This window comes from Adiantum capillus-veneris, chromosome 5 (assembly GCF_014529385.1).
Source record: "Adiantum capillus-veneris isolate H3 chromosome 5, ASM1452938v2, whole genome shotgun sequence".
In the NCBI taxonomy this organism is placed as follows: Eukaryota; Viridiplantae; Streptophyta; class Polypodiopsida; order Polypodiales; family Pteridaceae; genus Adiantum; species Adiantum capillus-veneris.
In genome coordinates, this window is record NC_140935.1 from 126,361,026 (window position 1) to 126,371,964 (window position 10,939).

The 10,939-nt window shown below is 41.6% G+C and overlaps 1 protein-coding gene across 1 annotated transcript in view; it reads right to left on the minus strand.

Moving 5' to 3' along the window:
• LOC147458076 (rhodanese-like domain-containing protein 14, chloroplastic) overlaps nt 1-7,619 on the minus strand; it is a 68,122-nt gene extending 60,503 nt beyond the window's left edge. Inside the window, exon 1 of the mRNA XM_086512826.1 lies at nt 7,323-7,619. Within this exon, the coding sequence (XP_086368952.1) occupies nt 7,323-7,500 (178 nt within the window). The 5' untranslated portion in view covers nt 7,501-7,619. The remainder of the gene's footprint in view (nt 1-7,322) is intronic.
• Between the last annotated feature and the right edge of the window lie 3,320 nt (nt 7,620-10,939).

Consider the following 10,939-nt stretch of genomic DNA (forward strand, 5'->3'; position numbering starts at 1 on the left):
CCTAGAGGAAGCCGACGAAGACACGCCCCTTTCTTTCAATTGGACAGACTTCCAAGACAAGCTCAAGGCGCGGTTTATGCTGCCCCAGTACCTCGCACGATTGAAGGACGATTGGCGCGGTCTCAAGCAAATTGGTATGCCAGTTATGTCTTTCTCTAATCGTGTTTTGCAGCTCGCCACTCAATTACGCAAATCGGATGCGGAGCGCAAAGAGGCATTTCTTTATGGATTGGACGAGTATATCCAAGTATGATGTCGAGGTACTCGATCCAATCGATCTCAACAAGGCGGTAGTGATTGCTCTCGCACAGGAGATGAAGCACAAGGGAAAGCCTAAGGAACACAAGACTTCCACAAGTATATCTCAGACTTCTCAGAACCCTCCAAATGGTAAGAGCGGTAAGAATGATAAGAACAGTAACTCTTCTAACCGATCTTCCAATAGTCTCTCAGAAAAGAACTCTCAAAATAAACCTAAGGGTAAAGCTAACACAATTGCTAAACCTAAGCTCACTCCAAATGAAAAGGTAGCACAAGGAATTTTAGGAGGATACATCACGTCAGAAGAGCAAAGCACTTATTCTAAGGAAGGTCGTTGTTTTCATTGTCACATTAAGAATCACATAAAAAGAACATATCCTAAGCTTGACTCTAATGAATCTAAAGAATCCACAGAACCCACTTCCTCTGTCAATGCAATAAATGAGAACACGAGTGTGCCCCAAGTTTCTCATGACCCTCCCATTGATGAGTCTCTCATTAAATGTTATGGACATATTACGGGGGCAGCGTTTTGTCATATTGTTTGACCCAGGTAGTATGCATGATGTGATTAGTCCCTCTCTTGTTGAGAGAGCCCGCCTAGAGGTTGGTCAGAAATCTCCTCTTGAGGTCTCTAGCTTCGCTCTCGGTATGGACTCTCTCATCACGAAGGAGTGCCTTGATGTGTTGTTTACAGTTCAACAAGCTGTGTTCCGTAGAAAATTTTTAGTCTCTCCTCTCTCAGGATGTGATATGATTTTGGGCATTCGATGGTTCCGTGAGCATAACCCTCTCATTGATTGGGCGGAAAATACGTTCACTTTCAATGCCAAAAGTGACTCTCCCATTGTCATTCGTAGAGAGCAAGTTGTTCATTCTTCATCTCTCATTTCTAATGTGCAGGCGAAGATTGAACGGATTCAGGAAAAGGGGACTCTCTCAGTCTCTTCTTCTCCAAAGCATGACACACAAGATTTGCATGATGATAAGCATAATGAATTGCATGATAATGATGAGCATGATGATTTGGATGATAAGGACAAGCATGATGATTTGCATGATAATCAAGATGTGATTTCTCACGAGCATGATGATTTGTATGACCACGATGTGATTGTTAACAAGAATGATGGGTTAGTTGATACTGTTTCTAGTTCAGCTAATCTCATTACAGATTCGATCAATCACGAAGAACCGATATTGGCTCTCGAGTCGAGGACCACAGAACCCCCACAGGATGATTCGATCAAACACGACGAACCGATCTTGGCTCTCAAGCCTAGGTCCAAGAAACCTCCACAGGAAGTTCTATGTGTTCGAATGATTAGTCAGCACACATTGTACGAGTGTTTCATTCGTGATCGTTTCTTGTATTTTAGTCAGCGTCTTTATGTGATCCCTTTCTTAGGCATGACATATTGAACGTTGAGCACGTTTCACTCATGGATGAGACAGATGTATGCGGATTTCTCATGAAACGATGAAAAGTATGCATTCAAGGAATTCACATTCTATGTCTCTTCCTTGGCATGACACAGTTGTCAAAAGATCACTAGAAGAATTGAGCATCAAGCCTCGGCATGTCCATTGTGTTTTGCCACAGTTGATTGACTTAGATTCGATCTCATTGTTTGCGTTTGTGTGGTGAACGGGTTGGCACTCCGTATATTTGTTCATTGCATGCGCAGTCTTTAGAGAAGACGAGAATTTTTCCAATCACTTTACATGGAACGGGTATGTTCATGTTTTTGTGTTGGAAGTGGTTTCAGGAATTTTCAGCCTCGGAGATTCTTGAAGAAGGTAGGCGCATGACTATAGACGAATTGGAAGCATTGAAGATGACTTTGTGTCGCTTTCGGCGCGGCCCAAAGAAGCAAGCGTTGCAGACCTTTATGAAGTTCAAGTATCGCATGACCCCCACATCAGAGTGGGCCGACAAAGAGTCCCTTCCAGGATTCTAGACCCTGTTGGCGATCTCCCTCGACGCCATACAGTTTGGTACCAATACCTCACTTTAAAAAGGAGGGGATGTCACGTGACACATCCAACCCTATGTGTACGTGGACAAGCTACAGCATGACAAGGGTTCAGTTCAGTCAAGTCAATCTAGAATAGGAAGTGATCTGGCACTTTTGTGAGTCTGTTCGTAGACCGTGCATTTCCAAACACTTAGATTAGATGCATATCCTCTGGTTGCACACAGCATGATCATCAGCATTGCAATCAGAATCCATCAAAGGAATTTTCCAATGCATTAAACCTATTTTTTCTATTTTTGACATTTTTCACTCATTATTAAGTGACTTTTGTTGGGAACTAGGTAGGGCAATTTTGCTAAAGTAATATATAAGCAAACCTAGGGCTAAGCTAATCTGACAGAAGTGGAGAAGGTGCAACAGGAAATTCACTTGCAACAGGCTACTCTCTCTCCCTCTCAGCCAAGGTTGTAAGGTACGTAGTATTTGTTACGTGTTCGATACGTACTGTACGTTGTACTGTATGGATTGGGCCATAAGGTGCGTAAAATTCGTAGTATATTTTTTAAAAGATAAAAATACAAAGAATTTCAAATTTATATACAACCTATCTAGTTTAAAAACACTGCACAATACTTAAACATAGCCACAACTTTCAAAAAACACTTAAAATCACCCCACAAGTTAAGTAACCGCTAGAATCGAGTCCAAGCCACATGGCATCGTGTAGGTCAAAAGTACATAACTGAATACTGAATCCTGATACAAAAATAACATAGTCACTCAATAAAGAGTCTGGGTGGCTCAAGCAACAACATAAAAAGCATAAATGAGCCATGACAAATGTCCAAGTCCCAAGACCCAAAGCACTGGGCAATCACTACTACTCAAAATCACTACTACTCCTTGCAGAATCCAAACACAAAGGGAGAGAGGAAGGGAGAAAGAACCTTATCGGTGGCGGCAAATCCTTCCTTGGTCTCTGTGCAGACACTGTGCAAAGACTCTGTTCACAGTTCTACTCTCTGGTTCTCTGTTGTAACTTGTGATAATAACCAGTATAGGATAGGTGGACTTATTAAAGGCCTCGCCCAACCAGTCCGACCAAGGCATATTAGGCATCGTCGGTGGATTTTTTTTTTTAACACCTGGCACGTACGGAATCATACGGAACGTACGGATACCGTACGGACATACCATGCGGTACGGAATCAATCCGTACGTGCATACGGAAACAACCTTGCTCTCAGCAAGAACAACCCCCACTTCAACCTGGCGTTTTCAGCAAGGGAAGGCCAGTGTTTTCAGTCCCAGAAGCCTGGCATTTTTCAGCCTGCACACTCAGCCACTTCAGCAGATAGATCAGCATTTAGCAGTAGCGATTTCAGCCTCAGGTTCAGCGTTGTCCAGCCTGCTGTACTAGCATTTTTCAACCTGCTGTACCGGCGGTTTTCAGCCCTAAAAGCCACCGTTGCAGCCCATTCAGCCTGGCGTTTTTCAGCCCTAAAGCATCAGAGATTCCACCATACAGATCAGCGTTTTCAGCAGGAAAATTCATCAAGCAAAGGACCAGCAGAGCAGCGTTTTTCATAAGCAAGTAAGTCAGCGTTCAAGCACTCAGTTTTCAGCATTAGACTCGTCCTCGTCGTCCACACCGTCGACCTCGACATCGCAGCAATTAGACTCATTGCATTAGCCCTTGTATCAAATTGTGCAATCAATAGTAGACCAGTCTCGCCATCGAGAGTGGGGCCCTTGGAGGAGGGTTTTACAACATCCCTGGTGTCGTATTCTCTTCTCTCTCTATCTCTTGTCTCAGCACCTTCACTCATAGTGTCCATTCACTTTGTTTGTGTCCAGTGCACTCTCTCATTAAAGAACGGAAGGCTCTCCCTTCCCTAAGTAAAAGGAACCTTGAGCACAGTTCGGAGCACTCATCTTGAGCAAAGTTCAACATTCATTTATGTTGCACCTAACAACGGATATGGACGGAGTTGGAGACAGGATCCCTAACCCTCTTCTGCATTCGCATTCGCATGTAGCGTGCATCCACTTCCGTCGACATGGAACCCTTGGAAATACCTCCGAACACCCTTGCCTTCATCTTCACCCGCATTTTCAAGAAAAGTCTATTCGAGTGGTCAGTACTTGGCACTTGCTCTCAAGGAAGGGTCAGGACTCAGCACCAAGGCTAGTATTCTGGGACAGTTGTCATGGATGCTTGAGAGTCAGTCGCTGCCTGCATCATCGCCTATGTCAACGCCTACATCATCACTAGAAGGCTCTAGAAGAACTAGAAGATTCTAGAAGTTTCTAGAAACATGGAGAAGATTCCGGAAGAATCTAGAAGTTTCTGGAAAGCTCTAGAAAGTTGAAGAAGGATCTAGAAGGTTAGAGAAGAACTAGAAGGATCAAGAAGTTTCTAGAAGCTCGGAGAAGATTTCGGAAGAATCTAGAAGTTTCTAGAGCTTTCTAGAAAGCTCTAGAAAGTTGATTGAAGGATCCAGAAGGTTCTAGAAGAACTAGAAGGATCAAGAAGGTTCTAGAAGATTCTAACCTCCTCAAGAAGAACCTAGAAAGTCCTAACCTCCTCAAGTAACCTCCTCAAGCACTAGTATAAATAGGGGTCTTGGGCCACAAGACCCTCAGTCTTGCCAACACCAGTTGTGAGCCTCCTATAAGGAAATCCCTCTTCTAGTTCTTGTCTTATGTTCAAGTCTTGTCCTTGCAATCAAGCCTTGTCTTGTACTCAAGTCATGTAATCCAAGTCTTGTATCTAGCTCTCTTAATAAAGTATTAAGTCTTGTAATCATTATTAAGTTTATCATCAAATCCAAGTTCTTGTACATTGTGAGTGCCTCCTCTTGCTCTCTTCTAGCTCTATACGCGCTCATAACAACAGTAGTAAGGCTACTTAGTAACTCGACAGTACCTACATCAGCAGTACCCACCTCTTTGGAGGAGTTTTCATCGGTTTATGCATCCACATGCATTAGAAGCATTCGACATCAGAAGTACAGGTAGAAGTGCGGCAGTTGTGCCTCACCTTTAACAGGGGGATGTCACATGCGCACTGCACTTGCGCCACGTTGACAAGCTTTTGCTATAGTCTAGCATCAGTCTTAGCTTAGGACCTAGCCTGGCATTTTGTGAGCCTCTAGAAGGACGTGCATGATCAGGCGGTCATAGTTGCATAACCTCATTTGCAAGGGCCGGTGTGGTTTGCAACAATGTCCCAAGTCCTCACTATTGAATGGTGAATACAAGTATGATGTGTTAGTATATCCTCTCTAAAGTGGTTTTCCCAACTCTAGGGCAGCCCTAAGGCGCCCTAAGGGGCCTGTCCTTGGGGGCATCTACCGCGTGCTCAAGAGGCCCTCCATGGCCCTGCATATAAGCTGCCTCAACATGGTTGCCTGACCCACACTCCTAGCCCCACAACATGGAAAATGGTAGAAATAATGAGAAAATGGCGAAACAGAGCAACAAAGGCCACTATGGCCCATGGGAAAAATAGTCAAGGCTGAGGAAAGAAAGTCCCAGCCAATAGGAGCCTACATGGCCATGGGAGGAGCAAAAACCTCAGCTATACATGGTAAAATACATTCCAGCATGAGAAAACTATCTGGCACAACCACAAAACAACCCTCCCTCCCTATCACCCGTCCCTAGGAGATACCGGGACTGCTTGGACAAATCCACTGAGATGCACAACTCTTACAATTATATCCAAGAACTCCTTAAAGCATAGAGTGAGTATGATGCTATCTGATCCAACAATACCAACTTCCAAGATGGCAATCAAGGACCACCCAAATAGAACTTCTGGCTTAGATTTTCCTATGGCATCAAAGGATGCCATAGACAATGGGTGTACCCTATAAGGTGAGCCATTATAGTTTATATGATATCAAAAGACATAAAAGGAGAAGCCAACACGCATCACAAACACCTTGATCTATCTCTGATAAGTTTATTCTTCTTGACTTAGAGAGTTTTTTGATGAATAATGAAAGTATGCACTCTCCATCGACAACCAGAGTCGTGGCTATGACTCTTAGATGAATAAGTTTATTGGGCCTCTCTGAGGCTGCGTCTCCAAGTAATCGAGTGCAAGCATACGCCTTTGAACATGAAAATGCTGACTCAATTTCTCACATGGAGCAAACAGCAAGCGACCCTAAAGAGGGCAAGGTAGGACACTAGCATAGGTCTCTCTCTCTCTCTCTCTCTCTCTCTCTCTCTCTCTCTCTCTCTCTCTCTCAGTTAAGAGGAGCATTCTAAAGCACCGTCGACATAAGGATTGTGTCGTACATACTATGCATGACAGCATTATTAATGTACTCATCACTACACGGCTACTTTATCATTGTAAATTGACAAATGGCAATGGAAGATACTCTAGATTAAATGATCTTTCGTTTTTACTCATCTACGCTGCCTGTGTGCTCAATTTTGCACCATGAACTAAACATTTTGTATCAAAGCACGTTTTGACAAAGTCAATGCTAGAGGTATGCCAACAAAAGTCATAAGATGTGTAGGCTCATGCCTTGATCGTGATATCTAACAAGCGTACAATTATTCCACATGTTCACTAATGCAAAACGTTTTAGGACACATTCAAACACTTGCTTGTTTTCTTATTTGTACTAGGTTATACATGATACTCAAGATGCTTACCTACATAAGCAACTAGGGAGAGAGCATATGAATGAAAGTGGCTCGAGTTATTTCACAAAGATCAAGGATCTTAAGGGGCTAGTCATTGTTGAAATGTACTTTGCATCCAACCAGCCCACGTACGACACTTTTGGGATAATTTTGTTTCGCATGGATCATGTTCTATCTCTCCTCTCTCTCTCTCTCTCTCTCTCTCTCTCTCTCCCCCAACTGCCCCAACAGGGCATGTCACTAGGACCGACCCTATTCAAGAGGTGAGAAACACGGGAATCAAATGCAAGACTCGACCATAGAGACTGATGCCAAATCTTCTCCTTCTTCTCTCTCTCTCTCTCTCTCTCTCTCTCTCTCTCTCTCATACACACACACACACAGAGCACTGAGGTGAAGCGAAAGACATACCTGGAGATTTGGATGGCTTCGTAGCAACACTGGCCCTGAGCTGGAGCTGCACGGGCCGCTTGAGGTGTAGGTGAGGATTGAGGGGGAGGGGAAGGATCTTGAACTGAGGCGAGGAAACTCTTGGATTGTTAGAGGATGTGTGATGGAGAGTCGAGAACGTAGCGCAGTTGAGGGCCATTCTCACTTGCTAAAAAAGACGCTGTTAAGACCCGTCTTCACGTTTCTCTGCTAAGCCCTCAGCGCGCTCGCTCGCATTCTTTGAGTGTGAGAGCTCTTCGTGATTTCTGCAGATAAGAAATGTAGTTTGTGGGCCAATCACATCCCTGTTCTTGATTCGTTGTAAATTATATACGGTGACACCATCTACTATTTGGGGTCAAAGATAGTTTTTTTAATTATTATAAAGAATTACTTACAACCTTGAAATTACAACACACACACACACACACCTAACCCCCCTGGGTGGAGGTAGCCCAAGTCTTCAGGTGAGTCTTCCCAACTGGATAAGGTTGGCCAAACCACATGGGAAACGCCCGTAAGGAGCTAGAACACCCCTTGACTGTTCGAAGACATGTTCGAGACATAGTTTTTTGGTGAGCACACAGCCATGCTCTCTGTCACCGTATTGCCGGTTAAGTGCTCCCTTAAGTGCCCAATCTTCCTACGTGCTATGTTGATGGTCCAAGAAGCAAACTTATGTTAAGATTGCTCGATCTCTGACTACTTATGATCATTTTTCCATCAAAGCTCTTAGTTCTACATCATCGACAAGTGCAAGGGGGTGCTGGCTATTTGTAAATCATTGGAAGTCATTTTTCTCAACATCATCATTTGCAGATGGTGTGGTAAGAGTTTTGCTTGATCTTGCCATGGTCAAAGCTTTTCATGTTATGTTTGCCTCTTCATTAGTCAACTCAACTGAAGGGAAATTTTGGTAAGAGAAATTACCATTCAAGCCAATGTCCTAGTCTTCCAACTCCAAGGGACTTAGTTTAACCAAGTTGCACAAGTCAAAAGATGAGCACATGTTTCTTTTTGGCTTTCTAAAAGAAACCCTTAGTGTTGGGTTTGTTCCTTACATCACCTTCTTTGAGAGACAAGTGTCCTTAAGGGATTCAAAGGTCTTGTGAATAGAAAGTTATTCTTCAAGGCAGCATTTACTTTCTCTACATGTTTGAAAATGACTTTAGAGATCCAAACGTTAAACAAAATATTCAAAAGGAGTTTGATCTTATGATGCAGTCTTCGAAAAAGTCATTTTTGTCTAAGTGGCAGGTTTCCTCCTTATACAAATTAAAATGGAAATAATAGTAGAAATTTTTAAATTTGCTATTTTATCGGGTTTTTTATCCTTTGCAACCGGCTAATCTCGATTTTCAATCGGCTTAAGCCTAAGCTCAGACACACCTTTCTCAAACACTTAGGTATTGATAAACGATACTCTCATTTGAGGATTTAAAAAAAAAATCACTTCACTAAATTGTTAAATTATTTTCTAGGCCTATTTGAAGCATTAAAATATTCTTTTGTTTTGATTTTTAATGTGTCTTTTTATTTTACTTATTTTTGTTTTATTTTGTTTCAAAATACTAATGTGCAATGTGCACCATTTACCTTATTATTGGGGCCCATTCATAATATATAAGCCATTTGCGAGTAGCGGGTACCAACTAGAAGAACATAAAAAAATGGCATGATTGAGACTACCTTAAATGTTATTTAAATTTTATAATATTAAATGGATCTTTTTATTTCACATGTATATGGACAATACAATTTTATATTAAAACAATACAATTGCAACACTGATTAAGACCTACTTGTGATAAATCTTTCCTCCCCCCCTTACCTTCAAACAGGCCATCGTGAGTCCTCACCTTGTTTTGCATTCTATTGTTTTAGAATGCTAAAGTGAAGCTTCACCTTGCATAATTTTAATAAATTCTACACACACTTATATATTAATTAGTTTTTTTTATTTTACCTTTCATTTCACAACTTCACATGGCTTTAAATTTCTTGCATTTTATAGCTTGATTCCAATTAGTGTTAACGTTCGACAAAGTCTCTTTTATTAAGTGGCTGCTAATCGAGTTTCCTCCTCACAAAGAAGAAAACCGAAAATACTAGCAAAAATTTTGAGATTTGCAAAAATTTTGGACGACTTTCTCACATATTTCATCTGTTTTTCTTTCGTTTACCATGGTTTCAGCTAGCTAGTCTTGATTTTCAATCGGCTCAAGACTAAGCTAATGCAATCCTTTCCGAAACACTGATACATACATCAATTTATGAAACCAAAATGCTTTGAGAGATCAGCAAGTCCCCTTTATCACTGCAAGGGATTGACAACAAAAGACCTTGTTTCTCGTTCACCAAAGGTGTCTCAAGCTGTTTTCTTTTCCAAAAAGATTCTATATGTTCTCAAAGGGCCAATTAAGATAAAATATTGAATAAGATACACATACGCTAACATAACACAACCTCCACCATATACTAAGTTGGGCAACAAGACACTGGACAAAAGGGAGTTGGAATAATGGATCTACATAGGACAAAACCATGTCTCTTGGAAGAGACATAAGGTTACAAGAAAAGGAACCAATGCTTTAGGTGTGTGGAGCAAGGTCTATCCTATCCTGCATTTCCTCTCAAAAATGATACTATGCACCCAAAAGTGCACACTTATCAATTGATATCTGGTCAACCTTGGACAAAGCGATCAAAGCTTGGCTAAGCATCATAAATGGAGATAAGAATGATTAAAGTGGAGTATCGTGGCCTAACATGGCTATGTGAAGTTTAGATGCATCACTTGGAGCCCTATTGGACCTATTTTAAAGGGTTGCGAAAATACTGAGAAAAGGCTAAAAACCTAGTCAAATTGGTGATTTGGTGGAAGTCAATCATAAAGATATCAAATATGGTCATGTAGTGATTAGCTGAACAAGGGCAAGGAGAAGAGAAACCGTACAAGTTTGGGCTCTTATTTGAGCTACTAGTTGCAAATACGGAGTTAAATAATGTTTTGATCATTGCTTGGACATTACACATATTTTTTGTATTGTATTCCGAAGTGGTTATATGGTGATGCCGGATGTAATCTAATGTTCCTAGGATAGCTTGGCTCATATGATTTCCAATTTATATCTCTCAATCTCTCATTTTATGCCTAGAGTAGTTATTTTGTATGTTGCTAGCTCGGACAATTAGTTTAGCTTTAGGTATAAATATCACTTTGTAGAATGTGAAAGGGTTTTTGACCTAATCTCTAAGCAAGAGCTCTCTTCTCCTTAACTACAAGCTCAAGCTTCCATGGCTTGCAAGCTTGGAATGTAATCTCTATTGATGCAATGAAGAGCTTATCTCCTTCTTTACTCTCTTGTATTCTCTATAGAGTGTGTATGCTCTTTCTTTCTCGCATTTCAAGTGTGCTTGTGGCACTATGTGCATGCCTGTGTGTGTGTGTGTGTGTGTGTGTGTGTAGGTAGAGAGAGAGAGAGAGAGAGAGAGAGAGAGAGAGAGAGAGAGAAGTGATCTCTTCAATGCTCGTGCGTGTGTTCTCTTGAGTGTGAGCATGCGTTTTTTGTGCATTCCATGTTTGATTGATGAGAACC